The 19,855-nt window shown below is 36.4% G+C and overlaps 5 protein-coding genes across 5 annotated transcripts; 3 read left to right on the top strand and 2 right to left on the bottom strand.

Moving 5' to 3' along the window:
* Nucleotides 1-380: 380 nt before the first annotated feature.
* LOC114711882 (3-oxoacyl-[acyl-carrier-protein] synthase II, chloroplastic-like) lies at nucleotides 381-5,246 on the top strand. The gene is made up of 13 exons (XM_028896310.1): nucleotides 381-516; nucleotides 1,298-1,500; nucleotides 1,594-1,797; nucleotides 2,072-2,182; nucleotides 2,282-2,377; nucleotides 2,478-2,523; nucleotides 2,723-2,802; nucleotides 3,044-3,112; nucleotides 3,203-3,287; nucleotides 3,794-3,942; nucleotides 4,031-4,111; nucleotides 4,691-4,750; nucleotides 5,124-5,246. Exons 1-13 carry the CDS (start codon nucleotides 381-383, stop codon nucleotides 5,244-5,246), a joined length of 1,443 nt encoding a protein of 480 aa, XP_028752143.1.
* A 937-nt stretch (nucleotides 5,247-6,183) lies between these two features.
* On the bottom strand, nucleotides 6,184-10,165 carry LOC114711844 (25.3 kDa vesicle transport protein). Its single transcript, XM_028896272.1, has 6 exons — nucleotides 10,020-10,165; nucleotides 8,650-8,897; nucleotides 7,671-7,831; nucleotides 7,396-7,542; nucleotides 7,209-7,285; nucleotides 6,184-6,758 (listed from the first exon to the last, which is right to left on the bottom strand). Exons 2-6 carry the CDS (start codon nucleotides 8,835-8,837, stop codon nucleotides 6,675-6,677), a joined length of 657 nt encoding a protein of 218 aa, XP_028752105.1. The 5' UTR covers nucleotides 8,838-8,897; nucleotides 10,020-10,165; the 3' UTR covers nucleotides 6,184-6,674.
* An 864-nt stretch (nucleotides 10,166-11,029) lies between these two features.
* On the top strand, nucleotides 11,030-12,036 carry LOC114711846 (uncharacterized). The gene is made up of 2 exons (XM_028896274.1): nucleotides 11,030-11,230; nucleotides 11,730-12,036. Exons 1-2 carry the CDS (start codon nucleotides 11,126-11,128, stop codon nucleotides 12,012-12,014), a joined length of 390 nt encoding a protein of 129 aa, XP_028752107.1. The 5' UTR covers nucleotides 11,030-11,125; the 3' UTR covers nucleotides 12,015-12,036.
* Nucleotides 11,928-14,175, top strand: LOC114711845 (alpha-ketoglutarate-dependent dioxygenase AlkB homolog). Its single transcript, XM_028896273.1, has 4 exons — nucleotides 11,928-12,316; nucleotides 12,665-12,735; nucleotides 12,834-13,178; nucleotides 13,558-14,175. Exons 1-4 carry the CDS (start codon nucleotides 12,313-12,315, stop codon nucleotides 13,831-13,833), a joined length of 696 nt encoding a protein of 231 aa, XP_028752106.1. The 5' UTR covers nucleotides 11,928-12,312; the 3' UTR covers nucleotides 13,834-14,175.
* A 1,468-nt stretch (nucleotides 14,176-15,643) lies between these two features.
* LOC114711883 (uncharacterized) lies at nucleotides 15,644-19,367 on the bottom strand. The gene is made up of 6 exons (XM_028896311.1): nucleotides 19,017-19,367; nucleotides 18,254-18,970; nucleotides 17,031-17,270; nucleotides 16,624-16,715; nucleotides 16,474-16,516; nucleotides 15,644-16,419 (listed from the first exon to the last, which is right to left on the bottom strand). Exons 2-6 carry the CDS (start codon nucleotides 18,932-18,934, stop codon nucleotides 15,904-15,906), a joined length of 1,572 nt encoding a protein of 523 aa, XP_028752144.1. The 5' UTR covers nucleotides 18,935-18,970; nucleotides 19,017-19,367; the 3' UTR covers nucleotides 15,644-15,903.
* Nucleotides 19,368-19,855: the final 488 nt, after the last annotated feature.

Genomic DNA, 19,855 nt, shown 5'->3' on the forward strand with positions numbered 1-19,855 from the left:
CCTTGTCCTATGTATGCATGTTGACGTCACATGCATGATGTTCTATTGGGCAAGCATATGCACATTTTCGACGTTCGAACCAGTGACTCCTTTCTGCTTTCAAAAACCAGAACTTCCAGAAAAGTTCAAACCACGCCAGTAACGGTGAATGAAAATGAATATTAGATCATTCCCTTCGTCCTCTTCAATTTTCGTTCTTTCTTTATCTGAACGCTGAACTTTTCATTGAGTTTTTCCTTCTTCAGTAATTTCTTGTGAACTTTGGCTTTGTTCTGTTCTTTTTATAGGGCTTGTCTACCCATCCGGATCTCTCAATCTTCCTAAGTAACTTCGGAAAAGTTTCTTACCTTTAGTCTGTATCTTCAATGGGGACTTCTACAATGGCTTCTCCTCTCTGTACATGGCTTGTTGCAGCCTGCATATCTGCAACTTATGACAAACACTACTCCAGAAAAATTTCTGTGTTTGGTTCTCCGAAGAGGCCTAGGAAGTTCATGTCCCACTATATCAATGCCGGTGCTGCTGACTGTAAAAGTAGAACGCTTTCGTCTTTCTATTGTCCTGGTGTTCAAAATCTGATTTCTTGCGTTGCATTTGAGCCATGTAAGGATTACAATAATTTTAAAGGGTCATTGTCTTCTTATTTATTTTCTTTTGTGGACACTGGGTTATCCTCCTTTTTTGCCTCAAAAGTAGCCTCCAATGGAATGAATATGTTCACCAGGCTAACTTCCCATTCAGGTAATTCAACTCTTACCATGAATATGTTCACCAGGCTAATGGAGTTGATTTCTAGTGATTGTGTGGACAAAGAAGAGAAACAGGGCTAACTGAATCCCAATTTTCTTGGAGTCAGACACACACACACACACACCCCTTTTCTTAATCACTTCGTTCTGTTTTATTTTTTTGATATTATGACTTTCACCAGATTGTTAAATAGGTCTTGTGTGATCAACAAGTTAGATCCCTTCCATAATGAAGGGGATACAGTTAATAGAGAGAAGATAAGTTGGTAATACGCTTCTCCTGCCCAGAAGACAAATGTTAAACGAATGGGCCCGGGAGGGGATTGGCTGAGGTGTGTGTAAGTTAATCTGAACACTACTTAACGTCGATGTACGAAAATGAAAAACATAAGGCCTCAACATGAATGATCTTATATTTGCCTTAGGACAAGATCTAACGATTTTGCTAAAGCTGCACATGCCGTAATATGGAGTCGGAGGTTAATGCACATTCTTATTTCTATGTGATATAAATGCCATAATTAGAGGCTTTATTTTTCATATTCCAGGAAAAACTGAGGGTATGGCTTTGAATCCCGCTGAAGAAGTCAGAAGGAGGAAGAAACCATCCATAGAGCGACGGGTTGTGGTTACAGGATTGGGAGTAGTGACCCCAGTTGGTCATGATCCAGACATGTTCTATAACAATCTCCTTGAAGGAGTCAGTGGAATAAGCGAGATAGAGGGTTTTAATTGCTCTGAGTTTCCAACGGTATATACACCTGCTTTATTGCCTGGGATGGCTTCATTGAACTAACTGATAATATTTAGCCTGAGGATGAACTTCAGCATTCTTTGAATTCAGAAAATTGCTGCACAAATCAAATCCTTCTCAGCAGACGGATGGGTCTTACCCAAGTTCTCCAAGAGAGCAGATAACTTCGTGCTATACTTGCTCACTGCTGGTAAGAAAGCATTGTTAGATGGAGGAATCACAGAAGATGTTGCTGAGGAGTTGGACAAAAGCAGATGTGGAGTTATAATAGGCTCTTCTTTAGGAGGCATGCAGGTGATCCAAACCATTGCCCAAAGTTTCTACCATTTTGGCCAATTAGGTTTAGTTCAATTGGCAGGATTTATTCATAAAGCATTACTTTCTTTTGCCTGTATTTAATATGTGTCAGACGTACAAAATAGACACTGCATGAGACTTTGAATAAGTAATAGGTGATCAAAATTTTGTTGTATTGTCTATGCCTATGTAATTGTCCATGCTTCCTAAATAAATCTCTTTCAATTATAAGTTCTTCCATTGCTGAGTTTCTGTTATATATTTGTGACAGGTGTTTAGTGACGCCATAGAAGCATTGAGGGTTTCGCACAGGAAGATGAATCCTTTTTGCGTACCGTTTGCAACAACGAACATGGGTTCTGCCCTACTAGCAATGGATTTGGTATGCTCTTGCAGAAAGCTTGATTAGGATAGATTTGTGGCACATATATTATACCTAGCGATCTAGATTTATTAGTATTTTTCAAATTCCCAATTGCAGGGATGGATGGGCCCCAACTACTCCATCTCAACAGCTTGTGCCACAAGTAACTTTTGCATGCTGAGTGCAGCAAACCATATAGTTAGAGGTGAAACTGTGAGTGCTTCCTTCATTACCATGCAAAATATATCCACTCAATTCAAGCTTTTGGAGTTAAAAAAAGTTGAATTCTCTTGCAAATCCTGTGGCATTGCAGGACATGATGCTCTGCGGTGGGTCTGATGCAGCAATAAACCCAATCGGTAGTTGTTGAGCTTTTTGATTGTAGATGCACGTTAATTTGGAGAAACTGTTAGTTAGATTCAGTTTATAATTGATTAGTAGACCAAATTACAATCACAGACATACAAGTATGTAAGAACAAGCCTACTTGAAGCATTAGCCTTGAACATACGCTATATCTGACTTTCAACAACTTGTAATTTATAAATGGAACTACAGGCTTGGCAGGTTTTGTGGCATGCGGAGCTCTTTCAAAGAGGAATGAAGAGCCAAAGAAGGCTTCACGTCCGTGGGACAGTGTAATGCATCCACATTTTCTTTATCAAATATTTGTAATTCCTTTGTTATTTTGGGATCTAGACATGCAAGTGTATGGGAGGTGAATCCCATTAAAAAATGAACTGGATATGCTTGTGTGTCTTTTTAACGTATTTAGGTCACCAAATTTTGTCAAGTTTTCTGTTAAAGTTTAACATTATGCCATTTCAGACTTGTTTCTTACCCCAAGTATTAACTAAAGATGCAGTTCTTGATGAGCAGGATCGCGATGGATTTGTTTTGGGAGAAGGAGCTGGGGTGTTGCTCTTGGAGGAATTAGAGCATGCTAAGGTATGTTGCAGAAACTTGAAAATTTTTACAAAACCCAAAACCCTGGAAATGAAAGAATTAAGAATTTGTTAACTTCTCTTTAATTCCCAGAGAAGAGGTGCAACAGTATATGCAGAATTTCTGGGAGGAAGCTTCACATGTGATGCATATCATTTGACTGAGCCTCATACTGATGGTAAGTACAACATCATCCAACAAGTTTGTCCCTTTTCATTAATATCTTCATTCATCTGCCTGCTGGTATTATATGCGCCATCTATTAAGTGCCGTTGATTTCAGTTTTAGTTGGTAATTATTTGTCAGTAAGCATCCACAAATTATGATGTACTCTGCTTTGGAACTAGAACAACTTGTTTAACACCTATATCTTTCTTATTCACCCAAAAAAGAAGAATTAAAAGTCTCTTAAAATGAGACAATTTTAGGTGAATCCCAATATTTTTCCCCCTTGAGAAAATAATATACCAACAAGCCAATTATAAATTATGTATAGACATATAATCTCTTGAGAACTCGATTCTACTAAAAAGCAGGTCATGTTTGTCACACATACATATATAGTCATGAGGTCCACAGGTCATGTTTGTCACACATACATATATAGTCATGAGGTCCATGTAATAAAATCAAAATTAGAAAACAATACTGAGTACCGCTAAATGTGCCTGCAATTTGGTACAGGTATTGTTCTTTGTATGGAAAAGGCGTTGGCTCAATCAGAGGTTGCCAGAAGGGATATAAATTACATAAATGCACATGCTGCATCCACACCATCTGGCGATTTAAAAGAATATGAAGCAGTAAGTCAATGTTTTGGAACGAACCCAGAGGTAAAATTAAAGGTGAACTTGCAGTCAGACTATCAAAAATCGTGTCTGTTCGTTCATATCACAAAGTTTAAGCTTTCATGATCTGCAGTTAAGGATGAACTCCACAAAATCCATGGTCGGCCATTTACTAGGAGCCTCTGGAGCTGTGGAAGCTGTTGCAACAGTTAAGGTATACATTGGTGACATCACTCTTCTAGTGTTTGACTTTTTGCATTCTCTGTGTAACTAAAGGCTAATATTGCGTGAAGAAAAACTTAGTTGTCGTTTTTAAGATATTTACTATCAGCTGACACATGAATGTATTTTTAATAGTTCAGCAATGCATGATTGATTGTTGAAAAAGAAGTTTCCCGATGCCTTTCATTTGATGCATAGTATTTGATAGCATTTGTCTAAACGAACTATGAAGATTTTGGAGACAGAAACAACATTCGATCATGACTAGGGTAAATAAAGCACAAACCGGGTTTAGTCACAAGTTAGCTATTCCCTAGAATCTTCCTAAAATCATGGAGATAAATGAAATAATAGCAACCCTAGCATATAGAAAACGGCGCCTCCGCCACTATGGAGTAAAACAGCACACCCCGACACAACCTTATATACAAGTCTTTCCATACCATATCATGTCTTTTTGCGTTTGATGACGATAGCAACTGTGTTATGGAAAACATTTGCCGAGAACTCAGGCAAAAAAAATTTCTGATCTTATGTGTAGTTCAAGAAGTGCTTTTTTCTGACATTACAGGCAATAAAGACAGGATGGATCCATCCAAACCTCAACCTTGTGAACCCAGACAAAAATGTGGTATGTTTTCCCCAAACCACTGCTACATAGTAATAAATCATCGTTATTGGTATGCAACAGAATACATGCTTCTTATGTCTCTCTATAAGTTTATAATGGGCAACTACATATAAAGGTGTTTGGCATCTGACATTCTCTTGGTTTTAGATCTCATTGTGCAGTGTGTCCAGTTATAAGATAACAGTACTAAAGATTTTCATCTTCAATCCCATCTTTACGGATGTGAAATCCTCATGATTTAGTATCATCTTATCCGTCCTGTTATCTTGGACTCTATCAAACTTGTTGAATAGCAGTATCATGCTTCATACTTCAATGGTTATAGGGCTTTCTTTAATCCATGAAAGCTTTTTGATAAGTTGTCTTGAAGCAGGACACAAGTTTCATTGCTGGTCCAGTGAAGGAACGTTTGAACATCAAGGTGGCTCTCTCAAACTCGTTTGGTTTTGGAGGACACGGCTCATCCATCCTGTTTGCACCTATCAATTACGGGTGAAATAAATCAAGGGAACACAAGGTCAATAAATTGTGTTTAGTTTTGGAAGTATGGCCTTTTGAAGCAAAATTTTCCATCTGATTGCATAAAAGACTGGACAGTGGACATATTATCGTGCACTGTTTTAATCTTTTCTTTTATTATTATTTGGTTTGAGGATTTCTCATCCTTAAACGAGATTTAGATTGTTTCATTTTCAACAAAATTACTTCTTGTATATATACATAAATATATATATGTATGTATTTGAGAGAATGATGATAAAAGACTCCGTAAAGAAATTGATAATTTAATATAAAACAAGAACCTATTTGTAATTAAAACATTGGAATGTTATATCAGCAAGGAATGGCTAATTATTTTTCTCTCTTAAAAGTGCATCCTACCTTATGATCCTGTGTTTCGAGAAGCGAACTCTCGCATAAACTGACTGCACAACAACACAAGGATGAAAATATGTTATTTTTTCCATATTTCATCGCTTGGATGTAGAATAATTTCAAAGATTGACATGAAAAGAGCATATTGCTTCAATCTAGACTCTTCTGCTATGTTTGGTACGTGGTCTCAATTTTGATGGATTAGGAATGGAATTAGATGTGAAAATAAGCTTCAAATTTATATTTGGTATAGAGTAATATTTAATGACTGCGTTAATTTACTTTTAAATTGTAAAAAAAACTATAACAACTTCATTATCCAAAAAGCACTCGTTACTTGGAGAGAAGAGAGGGTATTTTGGTCTGAAAAATTCTAACCTTGAGATTAAATTTCCAATACCACCTTCTCTCATTCTATTCTCTAATTCCACTTACACAAATTTACCCCGTTTCAAATAACAAACAATTCTTCATACTGAACATTTTTAATTGATTCAAATCTCAATCCCAATCTCACACTTGCCAAAGGGGGCCTTTGTTCCCCGCCTTCTATGATCTTTACTCCATACCCGCAGTCTCTCGTGCAGTGTCCTTTTTTTTTTAAAAAAAAAAGGGGCTTCGAAGAGAAGAGTTGAGTCACAAATACATAATGGTAAGATCATATAAGAAGGTAGTTATTGGTGTAAGCTGCATTCCCTGTATATCCAATTCAGCTGAAACTCACATGGAAACCAAAAAACATATCTAATGGGATATATATTACTCATTAACACAGTGCCCCTGAAAACAATTGGGAAGCCTAAGCACAACCAAAGAAATGCGTATATGCGTCCCAAAGGACACCAAGTTTTCTCATATCTTGGCTCCTTAAGCTAAAAGTAAAAATGTCTCTTCTCCAGAAAGACTGATTCAGCTACGCTCATCAGATGTAAAAGAGGATAATTGTTTCTAAACCACAATCCTGTGCCAGTCTGGACAGTCATGACGACAGCAAGTCACAGCAGCACGAGCCAGGATAAAAGTATCGTACAATATGATCTCTGCTCAATCACCAGAGCTTAGATTTTACCCAGAATAGCAGGAAGACGACCCCAAGCACAATAGCAACAGGTGCCCACTTACGAATCAGAGCCTGCACTCAAGATACCATTACAGTTATACATTTGCATAATTTTGCATAAATACGATCAGGACATCAACCAGAAGCTTGAAAAGAACTAATCACTTCTGAACAAAAGGCAGGGTTAGATCAGTATGAAGTGAAAAAAGAGAGAGGTGGTCAACAAAGATAAGAACTGCTAGTGGAAACGATAATTTATCATGAAATGGTGACTACATTTGCACTAATATATGGAAAGACACACGCCCATCTACCATGTCATGTCTTATTCTGTAAGTTCTCAAATTTAGTGTGTCCATATCTCACTCTTGTGTGTCCTGCTTAAAGGTCTAATGTACTATTGTTTCAGATAAGTCACAATCAATTAACATTAATCAGAAGGGACACATGAATAAGGAAGATTGTATTGCCAAAATAAGCTAGATATCATGTTCATTGCGTGCTAAACACTAAAAGACTAACCTGGCGATTTAAATCTCTTGCCTTATCAGCATACATGCGAGATTCTGATGATAAGCGGCTGGACATTTGGCTGACCTCTGCACATTAGCGTTTAAATCAATTGTAAAAGCATATCTGTGGCACAAGAAATCAGCAGAAAAAGTATGCTAAAACTAAGACTACTCTTAGAATAGATAAAACATCTTACGGTCCAACTGTTCACCAACACCCAGAACTTCTTGCACATTTCGAGTCATTATCTGATGGACTTCATAGAGTTCATCATTCAACTTTGCAATGTTGCGCTGGGTATGAGTGTCCTGGTACAATTTCTTTGTTTTCTGCATAAATGTGTCTTTTAAAGAAATTAAAAAGGAAAAAAAAAAGGAAAATTAAGCACCAGCAGGAAATGAGAATAATCCTATAAATAAAATATGACAGATAATGCAAATGTAGAGAGCAAGCAGGTAATGTGATACCTACCAAACTTAATAAAGGCATATGGTCTGGCAGCAGTCTCAATTTGAGAACCATTAGCACGCTCAAACTCGTTCCTGAGATCTTCAAGATATTGAAAGGCTAGTTTCTTAGGGTAAGCACGGTCACACATTGTCAAGTAACAGACACGTCCTTCAATAATATAACTGTTGGATTGTCAAGGCAATCATCATTCTTTGAAATCAAGTAAACACAAAGAAAATGTAACACACACACAATCTATATAAACACATGCATATATTAATTTTTCAAACAGTTGCAGACAAGAAATTACTGTGAAAACTTGCAAAAGTAGCAAAGTTGTGAGGCATTAAGATAGTACCACATTTTGCACATGCATATCAATATATCAATATAAAAACTCTAACAAACTACACTATCCACAAGCTATGAACAGTGCAACTCATTTCTCATACTCTATGCAATGCACAGGAACCGCATCTAGTTATATAGAAAATAACCATCTTAATTATGATTCGACAAGAAATGAGAGAGGGTATTGCCTACATTAAGTGGTTTTACCCATTAGGTATTGTTCCAAAAAAAACAGAGGCAATGAGAGACAACAACCTACCAAAACAAGAAGTCAAAAAAGCAGCGTCCAGTAATGCTGAGAACCAATAAATTTATGGCCACAAAGAACAAAAGAAAGACAACGAGCAAGCATATATTGTGCATGGACAGCTTATATAGTGTATGGATGGGAGGCCCAGCATCTTCGACATGATCATAAAACTACGATAGCAATTTAAAGAAATACCACTACAGAGTCCAGACATTTCTATAATTCCCAAGAATTCACTGTTTATTGTTAATCTCTGGGAATACCATCACTAAAACAATATCGACATAATGTATTAGATGTATTTTATGATACAACGGTGGAACATGTAAAATAACCAAACAATTACCATACTAGCACAACTCCCTAACACAGACATGAAACATTAAGGCACAAGGATACTGGAAAACATAAGGGCCAGTTTCAATTGACATTCTTGATGCCTCGTGTTGTCCTCTTGAGAGGTTCTTAAACAAAGCCTTAACTTGCTGTTTGTAAAACTCAGCATCTCTAATATCACGACCATCATCAAGCCCCTCAGCTAGCGGAAGACCATCAGTAACACGAGCAATCATAGTCAATTTAACCATCTTTTCAATTTCACCACGTTCCTCTTTTCGCTCAGAACTCTCCAACTATAGTAAAATACACTGCAACAAAAGTTCATAATCAATAACAGATCATGTTATACCCAGGAATGAGAAACATTAAAAGCATAAAATGAACGAATATACATATCTCTTGCTTCTCTTTTTTAATAAATATACAGAAACTTAATTAAGGGGTACTGCCTCTGACTTCAGCACTAGCACCAAAGGTAGCCTAAGCATAGCAAATGGTGTGAGCAATTATTCCACTCACTATACTACATTTCTAATCTAATGGACACATTTCTGGGTACGTAGCACAGATTTCAACAACTGAGCCACACTGACCAAGGGTTGTCAATTGTGTAACTTATCATAAATCTCAATTAATTAGATCAATCACTAAGGACGATCGAACACGCCCAGAAACAGGAATCCTGATTCAATTATTTTGCAGGATAGGAAATTCAAATAACAGAAATCGTTATCCATTCCTTTCCCTGATATATAATAACAAACTGCAAAAATTTTATATCGGCCTAAGCATGCTCCACTCCACACGCCAAACTCCTTCAGCAAAATCGTACATGAAAGATGACATAACATACACAGTGTCCTTAGAAGTCAAGGACGCACATTTTGCTCCAAATAAACCATGTATTCTCCAAAATTCAGCCTGATGCAACAATCCGAAATTAATACAAGCAATAATTCATATACCATATAATTACCATTGCCTAGGACCTGATTATAACATTTCCTCATTTTTTATGTGGAGTTGACATTGCAATTAGGTTTTACTTTCGCGATGCAACATAAACGGGGTTCTGAAACCAAGTGCATTATTACGTTCTTTGGATCTTATACGTTGGAATAATCAATTTAAGCGATACGGCGTGAAGAAACATCAAGTTGTTCAGATGATAGATGGGCGCACGTATCCAAAATTTTTTCACTTTCAGTCTTCCATTCTAGAAAAAAAAAATAAAATAAAAATTAAAAAGACCAATATTTTCATGTTCTAGCATTTTCTCCAACGACTTGGCAGTGAATACCGGGGAATTGGAGAGAAAAGAAAGCAAAGAAGGAGATGCCATCATCAAAGGATCTAAATTGAGAGAAGGGACGAAGTAGACAGAGTAAAACAAAGAAAGGGTGACATTGAAAGAGGAAGCAACGACTAACCTGGCAAAATGAAAGCGAGTTGGGGGAAATGGTGGCCAAGCTGCTCTGCCGTCGGTCGGTGTCCCCGAAGTGATACAGCCGGCTGCCGATCTATGAACTGGGGAAGGAGAGACCAGACTCAGATGGACCCGAGAGAAGACGAGATCTTCGGCAGTGAAAACCAGCTAACAGCATAACACCGCGTTTGCAGGGAATTTTAATTATTTGGCACAAAAAAAAAATGATGAAGTGACCTTTAATATTAAACTTTTCTCATCTCTCTCTTATATTAAATAGAAGTGAAAATAAAAAAATCATATTAATATTTTAATAAACATATTATATTTTGAATCATAATGTTCCCTGACCAATGTATTATATTATGGCTAGGATGGAGTATCAATATAATCATTATCACTATATCAAAAGATCAATGTCTAGTTTTGAAGAAAATTATTGTTGGCAAAAAAAAAAAAAAGTTTTGAAGAAAAATATTAGTTATAAATTGCGAACCTATGAAATGTTTTAAAATTTCTTATCTATTATCTATTGTTTTAAAAAACTAAGTTTGTAGGGAAAAAAGACTCTGTTTTTTTATCTAAAAAATTACTCCTCTGATTCTAAATATAAGGGTTTTATATTAGAATCGGAAGAGTACAATATACTATCTCTAATCCTTAATATAATATTTAATTGACTAATTTAAAAAGATTAAAAAAATTAGTTATTTTGTTTTAATAAATATGATTTATTTTTTTTTAGAATATCCTTACTAATTATGTATATTAATTAGAATTATTATTTGATAGAATATTTAATCTGTGTAACTACTATAATAACTATTTTAAAAATATATATATAAATATAAAAATTAAAATAGATTAAAGTTTTATATTTAAAATCAAATTAAAAATTAAATAAATTTTTATATCAAGGAGCGGGATATTAATTATAAACCTTCAGCCTTCCTGTTCCGCGACAAGTAGGCCCATCAACTTCCTTTACTATGGCTCTATTTATACTGCTATTTAGCGTCGGCTTCTCCTGGTTTTCTTGCTTTTTGCTTTTCCCTGCCTCCTTTGATCCGAGAAGACCTTGTTTTTGCAGCTACCACGTACTTTAGGGCAATGAATCGTGGCCGAGGTCGAACCCCATACGGTCGAGGTCGCAATTCTCCAACAACGCGATGGGCCCCATGTTCCTATGATCAATCCAAGCATCCTCTCGACCCAGTAAGTACTACGTAACCCCTTTCTTTAAGTTTTGTCCTTTTCCTTTTTCTTTTCTAATGGTACCCTTCCTGTTTTGTTCTTCTTTTGGTGGTTCCATGATGTTGAAGATATGCAAATGGAGTTTGGTTTTTCTTAATGATTTTCTCAGCGATACTATTCCATTGTTACAAGTGAGCTAATCAAACAGAACCATGTGTATGTCAGCGAAATCAGTTAAAAAATCATTTGTTCTAGTTATTGTTAGACATTAAGCATCTAAATTATGACTAGAATAAAGTTTCTCTAATGAAACTGATTTCTTACTCTATTTTGACCCTAGGATATGCTTGTTAAGAGTGACAATAAGCGATGCATGAACTTACATTATTGTCCAACTCTTTTCTTAATTTAGAATCCCCCGTTTTATGCCTTCCAAATTTCCCTGTTTTAAGCAAGCCCCAAAATTGAACAGAAAAGTGAATTTCTGTTGTGAATATCAAATTTTGGCCTTTCTACATAGGTCGCTGGAGATGGATCATCTGGCAGTAAATCATGGCCTGCAAAAGATGGAATGAAAAGTTATCAGCAAACCTCAGGTAGTTCTTGCAGGGTGCTGGTTTCTCAAACTTCATATTACTATAAGCAGTCCTCCTCCTCCTCATGTGAAGGGGATGATGAATCGGTTAAAGTGACTACTTGTCAACTAAAGCAAAGCGTTCCTGACACTTCAAGTGCTTGTTCAGAAGACCGGACCCTTGGTCGATTGCAAATCAGTTACCAAGTCTATTCCTTTATCATCTGTTGATTCTGGCTCTTCAATTTCTAGTTTAGGATCAATCAACATTGGGGAATCTCTGCCTGATGCCTCCAAGTTAAAAATAACTGATGTGCACAGTGAGACTGGGCTACCTTTGAGGCAGGGTGATCCTGGTGAATACTTGCTGAGCAAGAATCCCACTCTTGGCCATAAAACAGAGGAAGCAGAGAAGCCAGAATTGGTTCGTCCATTTGACATTTGCCGTCCAAAAAATTCTCAGTCGGTTGTTTTGAAACCTTCTTTACTTGAACGTAATAGAGAAAAGCGGAACGAAACCAAACGCAATATGGGTAAGACAAGTAGGACTGTTTTAAGGCCTGGGATGATCCTCTTGAAGGGTTACATTTCATTAAGTGATCAGGTTCCACAATTTTTCTCTCTTCTATCTGTTTGTCATATGTATTTTTGTGTATTATATTTAATGAATTTTTTTTTAACCTCCAAGTTAAAAATAACTGATGTGCACAGTGAGACTGGGCTACCTTTGAGGCAGGGTGATCCTGGTGAATACTTGCTGAGCAAGAATCCCACTCTTGGCCATAACAGAGGAAGCAGAGAAGCCAGAATTGGTTCGTCCATTTGACATTTGCCGTCCAAAAAATTCTCAGAAAAGCGGAACGAAACCAAACGCAATATGGGTAAGACAAGTAGGACTGTTTTAAGGCCTGGGATGATCCTCTTGAAGGGTTACATTTCATTAAGTGATCAGGTTCCACAATTTTTCTCTCTTCTATCTGTTTGTCATATGTATTTTTGTGTATTATATTTAATGAATTTTTTTTTAATACCCTTAATACGCACACTTAGGTCAAAATAGTTGAAAGATGCCGGCAGTTAGGGCTCGGTCCTGGGGGATTCTACCAGCCTGGTTACCGTGAAGGGACAAAATTGCATTTGAGGATGATGTGCCTGGGTAAAAATTGGGATCCTCAGACAAGTCAGTATGGAGACCACAGGCCATTTGATAGAGCAAAGCCACCTAATATTCCTGTTGAATTCCTTGAAATTACTGAGAAAGCAATTAGGGATTCCCATGTCCTCATAGGGCAAGATTCTAAAAGAGTAAATCCAGAGAAGATACTTCCATGGATGTCACCTGACATATGTCTTGTAAATTTTTACACACAAAGTGGGCATTTGGGTCTTCATCAGGTATGTACTAAAGCATTACAAACATTTTCAAGTCTCTAAAGTGAGGTCAATGATCTTGTAGCCCCATGGATCGAATGTTCCCCTACAAGTGGGAGGTTGCAGGTTTGATTATGCTTGTAACCTGAAGCCATCAGTCTATGTCCCTCCAATTCGGCCAAAAAAAAAAAAAAGTCTATGAGGTCAGAGTGGCACGCCAAAAAGATGAAAAGAAAACAGAACAAAAGAAGTTTTGGACCTGCAATGAAGTTATAATCTATAAGCGTCAACTGGCATGTTTTAGCATCCTCTAACGAAATTCTGCTTTTATTCAATGTTACCACGCACCAATATATGTTCTATTTTTTAGTAACTTGTTGAGAGTATTACTTATTATATTCAGGACAAGGATGAAAGTGAAGAAAGTCTTCGTCGAGGCTTGCCGGTGGTTTCCTTCTCCATTGGAGACTCAGCAGACTTTCTATTTGGTGACGAGAGAGATGCTGACAAGGCACAAAAGGTTGTGCTAGAATCTGGAGATGTCTTAATCTTTGGTGGGAAGTCCAGAAATATATTTCATGGCATAACTGTTATTCATCCAAACACTGCCCCCAGGCTTTTGCGTGAAGATGCAAATCTACAACCCGGCAGACTGAATCTTACTCTAAGACAGTATTAAAAGATACTTATAATGATGATCAGAGTATTCAAGCTATCTTGGAAAGTATGTTGTAAATTTAAACCATTTTGGTGTTTCATATCTTAAACAATCCGAGTCCGTTGGTCACTGAATGCATGTAATATTTCTGGATAGACAGCATTGTCTTTTTTTCATAGATTGAAAATTAGATTAACACTTAGGTTTGCAAATTTTAATGGACAAAGTGATAGTATTTCGTTTAAGTTCCTGCGAGATTTTGTGTTTTGCATTACTTAAGATAGGAAGAAAGTGTCATTGGAAATGACGATGCTACGCGGCTTTTGTATTTCAGACGGATGCCTTTTGAAGATTGTAACTCAAGTATAGAACTATTTTTATTTACTTTTTATTATCCTCTAATCCTCTTCCATATGGCTTTGGTGGATGGCCTGCCATACTGTACAATGGGTAACTTTTTTTGGTACAATTTTTTATAGTTAACTTTTGAACATACAAGGAACTATCAGACTATCTGTAATTATATTACTTAAGATAGGAGATTTTTTCATGTTGACAGTCAAGTACAAGTAACTGTTAAGATTGAATTTGGATGATTAAGATTCATTTAATTATTTTTTGTTCAATTATTATTTCAGAAGGTACTAATTAGAGATTTTCCTTAATGTAGTTTGTCTTTTTTTAAGAAAATAACAATACTATTTTATTTTAAAAAAAAGGTAATTTCATTTTTGAAAAAAAAACTGACCAAGGGTCATATATATGATGTATTGGAAAAAGTAGAAAGTATTATTAATATCAACTGCAGAAAAGCAAAAAAAAAAAAAAAAAAGTGATAAAGGATACAAGATTAAATGCTGGTTTGAATTAGCCCAAAAAGACAAGTTATATAATGGGTAAATGTGTAAGATGAATTTTGTTCTATAATATAAAAGTGATTATTTTAATAGCCCACTTAAACAAATCACGTCTGCCTGTTTTTGAAAATTCAAGTCTATGTGAAGGAAAGTCCTTAGAAGCTGTTTCTAAGGCTTCCATGAGGGGCCAAGATCTCTAGATTTTTTTTCCCTTTCATTTCATTTTACAGTGTTTGGACTTTCTATGGTAAAAATGATGCAGAATATTTTCCTTTTCCTTTTAAACTTACGAATAATAATCATAATACTGTTGTTTGACATGTGGGAATCTTTACTTTTGCCTTCGGCCCAACTCCCTCTCCGTGGATGCTCATTTGGCAGCCAAACTTCAACAGCATTTACACCAAACTGTAGTTGGTTCAGCTTGCGGTTTCATAAACGCTTACTTTATAAGATAAGTACAAAATCTACCACCACCCTCACTATTAACATGTAATCCTGTATATATAACCCAACATAATCATGTTTAAGATACTCGACAATGTGGCACTCTTTATCAAATTTCCCGCTCCACAGAAAACAGAAACAGGGGGAGGCTAAACCATGCTGGAGAAGCAGGGCACATGCTTGAACTGTGTTAACGATTTCAGCATGTGCCCTGGCTCTCCAGCATGAATCCTCTCTCTTGCACATTTTCAACGTTGGAAGTAGAGAATTCCCAAGTCTTTCAGTGCAAGGTACGTACGTAGATTATAATCACTTTGGTCTGTTTTGCTTGACTGACTAAACTTGCATTGTATGAGGATTTCAGTCTGCAAAAAATTGCATATCTCGACTTTGTACAGCAAGAAGTTTCTTCATTTTCTTTTCCTTTTTTTTTTGGGGGGGGGGGGTATAGAAGATACATTTTTTTATTGGAGAAGTCTAGATCTTTTTTCCCAGTTCTATTTCTAAATGGCTCCTTATCCCTCATGTTCCCTAAAAAGGGTGATTGATTGATCTCATGTATAAAATTGACTTTTATTTAAATGGTGATACAAGGGCCACGAAGCGTAAATTAGAAGGTCTCCTGTTTTAATTACATAAATATCACCATACATCACAAGCAAAGCAAGCCAATCTTACGTTACCAATGATTGGCTCGACCACAACAAATAATTTTTAGGTTAAAAAATACCAACAGAGGAATAATAATTAATAAATACTTTAAGACCAGTTTGTTGTCCTCGGTTTTTTAAGCACATTTCTCCAAAGCTGATGCAGCAGAACCAACTTGAACCAGCAAGCTGGAGCAAACTTTCTGCTTCAATCTCTCGACAGTCTCAACCATCTCTTCACTCTCAATGTCTAGAGTGCTACTCTGCTTATCCAACCACTCCTTTGCATTCTTAAGGTTTGACAACGTGAGAGCAATATCCTTATTGACTCTGTCCTTTTTCCCTTGGGTTCCCGAGGAAGAAAACCCTGAATCCAATGTCTTTTCTAAGTACCTCAGAAACCATGATCTTGTCTCTTTTATGAGGATTTGTCTCAGCTCATTTGCCTCTTTTAGACCATCACCTTTGGCCCATTCTAGTTTCCCAGACACTGATAGTTCAATTTGAGGTTTCGAGGACTTCAAGGTGGTATTTTTACCTGGGACCAAGCTTGTCTTTCTGCCAGATTTATCTGTTTTTTCATGAGATGATAAATTGCTTGACTGAAGTGATTTGTCTTTCAATGAGATTTTGGCGTTTCTTTGGTCCATCAGCTTTACAAATGCCATCATAAACCAAGAAAATAGCAAAAAGAATCATGAACCCACTTTGTTTCCCCTCTCTAATAGCTGATATTGAGTTAGCTCCTCCCTGAGTTCCATGGATAGCTAAATCAGCCCTCTTATTGTCCATTCTACTGAATCCAAGCACACCTTAACTAAATAATTTTCTCGATTTAGATCAAAATCCTAAATTACCTTAGGCACCTGACAAGGATTGATGCAGCAGATGCTTCTCTTTGAGCTTCAACTGCAACCATTGATGCTAAATGTTTCCTTCTAAGCATTCCCTTGTAAAATTTACAAGAAGGTTGATACAGAAAAAGAAATGAGTTCATGCAAATGCTAGGAAAAATTCATGTATATGTTGTTGTCGCATTAATTCAGCATTATTAAGCAAACAAGACGAAGATAAGTTAAAATTTGATTCAATTTGATACTGCGTAGACTAAAAGCAAGTTTCGGATTGTGGATAATGGAGAAGATAAGCGAAGAAAAGGAAATGTTTGATTTGCCTTTCAATCAAAAGAAAAAAAATCATTTCCTTTCTTCTCTTCCATTCTCCATAATCCAAACATATCATAAAGGATCAGGTTGCAATCCACCTTGCTAGGCTTCAAGAGGTAGCGAGACAAAGAGGACCATGGAATTGCTTCTGAGGTATGGATTTTATCTTTACTGCTGGAGAAGAAGTTCAAGTCCGAATTTTCCTTTTTGGTAGAACTTCTTTTTGAAGAATTGCACTTAGAAGGCACTAGAGTAGTCTCCTGGATGTTACATTGAGCAGACTCTTGCTTTGTTGAAAGTAGTTCAGGTCGATCACACGTTGGAATTATTGCAGGCACCTGCGATGTTAAATCATTGTCACTTTGTAGTCTTTTAATAAGCTTAGAGTAACCTGAGCATGAGTTTGGTTACTTCCTTCAAATTCTACAGCAAAGAGGTATCATTGCATTCTATTATTGAAATTATTAACTACATCCTCCGATCCATTTCATAAAATACAAATAACCAAATCATTAATACCAAGGAATGTGATTAAAATTGTTAAGCTTCTTAATTATGCTGCAATTTAAATTCCTGCTAAAAATGTCCATATTAGTTTCACACAGTGACTTGTTAATGACGCTAGCTTAATAATTCCATATAATTAATGGGGGAATGCAATAAAATACACAGAAAATAGTCCAATGTTTCTCATATTTAGGACCAAAAAAACCACTCTCAAAATTCTCTTAAAAAAGGATCGGAGGCAGTAGTTCTTAATTTCTTGACAGAGAGACCACCTAGCCTAAATCCAAGGGATTGAGCTATGTCTTTCACAGATTAGGAACAATGTTTGGAGGGAAAAGATATGAAATGACCAGTAAATTCTTTCTGCAGTTTATGTTGACAAAATTTGTGTTCGTTGTAGCATATTCATATGCAATAGTTACCAAAAAAACCACTCTTAAAATCCTCTTATAAAAAGGATCGGAGGCAGTAGTTTCTTATCTTGACAGAGAGACCACCTAGCCTAAATCCAAGGGATTGAGCTATGTCTTTCACAGATTAGGAACAATGTTTGGAGGGACAATATATGAAATGACCAGTAAATTCAGTTTATGTTGACAATTTGTGTTTCGTGTAGCATATTCATATGCAATAGTTTACAGATTGCCCATGCAGACCAGATCTAGATTGGTGTATGTGGTTTCATCGCATTAACACAAGAAATTTTCTTGTGCATGTGTGCATGTGGCAGATTCTACCCGCAGAAACAATGATCAAGTTCTAAGACCATATACTTTTGTGTTATTACAATTCAAATCCAGGGCAACAATCTTACCTTAACTATAATCTCTTTTGGCTTTCTTTTAGCTGACCCAACTTTTTTACCTCTTCCATGTTCTATATCATCTCCTTTATTTCCTCCATTAGTACCTGGTCCATTCACGTTCATTGATGTTGAAACACCCTGCATATACCTGGATGCAATTCCAGCCTTTTCCTCCCTAATAACAATCCTCTTCTGCCTAGGACTTTGAGTCTCTTTAAGTACACCTTCATTTTCCGTTTCTACATAACCCTCTGATGGATCTAAAATCTGCATTAAATCCTTAGGATCTCCCACAAAAGGGTGTCTTCCAGGAACTGGTCTAACCCCAACAAGAACAGGAACTTGTGTTCCTGCCTCCATTTTTTCGACGTAGAAGAACTGTCCAAGCTGCTGCAACTCATTGGTCAGAATTAGCTCACTGTCTTCCTTTGAGAGTGAAGCATAGGTTGAATGAAAAGAGTCAGATACTTTTATGAAGAAACCTTGGTTGGGCCATAATTCCGACCCAGCTAGGGCAGGCACAATACTGACCACCTGAAGAAGTACCGATCGGTGTTCCCCGAGAACTTTCACATCAGAGTTTATGGTCTTGAGAAGCTTCAGTAGAACTCCAGGTACGAGGGATGCCATTCTTCTTCTTCCACTTTCCCGCTTCTGTTCAAAATTCTCACTGTTTTTTTGGTGTTTCATTGTTCACAAGATGCTTGTGAAAAAGCAGCATGTACGGTATAGAGGAAAATGATACCATCACAAGATGCTTGTGAAAAAGCATGCATATTGAGGAAAATGATACAAGATTCAAGAGTACTTTCTTATTGTGTGAGATTTTTCTAGAGAATTATGACAAGTAGACATTTCTCAAAATTTAATATTGCTTCAGGTCTCTCATATTGAAGACCGAAACTACGTATCACATTAACAGTATTATAGGTTGGCAGATTGAGCGTTGAACTGACTAAAATTGCAAGGGTGATGTGGGCTGAAAAATCCAATCAATTTGGTTTTCTTCATTCTTACTATGTGATCTTCATAACAAGAAAATTAAAGCGGAAAGATATCATCCGGTATATAATGGTAAAACTGAGTGGAAAACAGCTAAATGAACAGATGAGATGAATAAAATATGTTACCTGACGGTAGAAGCATAAAAGGCGAAGAGAAATGTCAAAGAGAGAAATCAAAGAGACCCTTTTTGTGGAGTGGGAGTGATGAGAGATTCTGGAAAGAAATGAGAAAACAAGAACAACTTTATTGCTTATCAGGCACGTAACCATCAGATTCTTGCGGCTTGAAAACCAAGAGAAAATGCACACACGTGAGAATTTCTTTTCATCTAGGCTTTCCAGTGAGTTGATATTCGAGTCTACCTTAATTAAGATCGATAAAAAATAAATATTAAAAATTTAATTATGTTGTAACAAGTAAGTGTTAATTTTCTTAAAATACCTCTTGCAATCAATGTATTATTTTTATATGACATATATCATATATTTGTAACTATTATTTCATATTATCTTGCTCTCTTTTTTTCAATAATATAGGAGCATTTTACTTCTTCTCAATCTCATTTTTCACATGTATCGTTGTATGCTTAGTTCTCTACTATTGTTG

This window comes from Neltuma alba, unplaced genomic scaffold (genome assembly GCF_004799145.2).
Source record: "Neltuma alba isolate B1F8T4 unplaced genomic scaffold, ASM479914v2 tig00011322_pilon, whole genome shotgun sequence".
NCBI lineage: Eukaryota > Viridiplantae > Streptophyta > Magnoliopsida > Fabales > Fabaceae > Neltuma > Neltuma alba.

Excerpts from the sequence above, each read along its gene's own strand:
- LOC114711882 (XM_028896310.1), top strand. The coding sequence starts at position 381 with ATGGCTTCTCCTCTCTGTACATGGCTTGTTGCAGCCTGCATATCTGCA. Across the intron at positions 2,183-2,281 it reads CCCTACTAGCAATGGATTTG|GGATGGATGGGCCCCAACTA; the intron begins GTATGCTCTTGC and ends TCCCAATTGCAG. Across the intron at positions 3,113-3,202 it reads AGGAATTAGAGCATGCTAAG|AGAAGAGGTGCAACAGTATA; the intron begins GTATGTTGCAGA and ends TTTAATTCCCAG.
- LOC114711844 (XM_028896272.1), bottom strand. The coding sequence starts at position 8,837 with ATGGTTAAATTGACTATGATTGCTCGTGTTACTGATGGTCTTCCGCTA. Across the intron at positions 7,832-8,649 it reads ACTGGCCCTTATGTTTTCCA|TTATATTATTGAAGGACGTG; the intron begins GTATCCTTGTGC and ends ACAATCCAACAG. Across the intron at positions 6,759-7,208 it reads CAAGAGATTTAAATCGCCAG|GCTCTGATTCGTAAGTGGGC; the intron begins GTTAGTCTTTTA and ends TCTTGAGTGCAG.
- LOC114711845 (XM_028896273.1), top strand. Across the intron at positions 12,736-12,833 it reads ACATTTCATTAAGTGATCAG|GTCAAAATAGTTGAAAGATG; the intron begins GTTCCACAATTT and ends ACGCACACTTAG. Across the intron at positions 13,179-13,557 it reads GGCATTTGGGTCTTCATCAG|GACAAGGATGAAAGTGAAGA; the intron begins GTATGTACTAAA and ends TATTATATTCAG.
- LOC114711883 (XM_028896311.1), bottom strand. The coding sequence starts at position 18,934 with ATGAAACACCAAAAAAACAGTGAGAATTTTGAACAGAAGCGGGAAAGT. Across the intron at positions 17,271-18,253 it reads CAAAAGAGATTATAGTTAAG|GTGCCTGCAATAATTCCAAC; the intron begins GTAAGATTGTTG and ends TTAACATCGCAG. Across the intron at positions 16,420-16,473 it reads TATTAGAGAGGGGAAACAAA|CTGATGGACCAAAGAAACGC; the intron begins GTGGGTTCATGA and ends GCATTTGTAAAG.
- LOC114711846 (XM_028896274.1), top strand. The coding sequence starts at position 11,126 with ATGAATCGTGGCCGAGGTCGAACCCCATACGGTCGAGGTCGCAATTCT. Across the intron at positions 11,231-11,729 it reads CCAAGCATCCTCTCGACCCA|GTCGCTGGAGATGGATCATC; the intron begins GTAAGTACTACG and ends CTTTCTACATAG.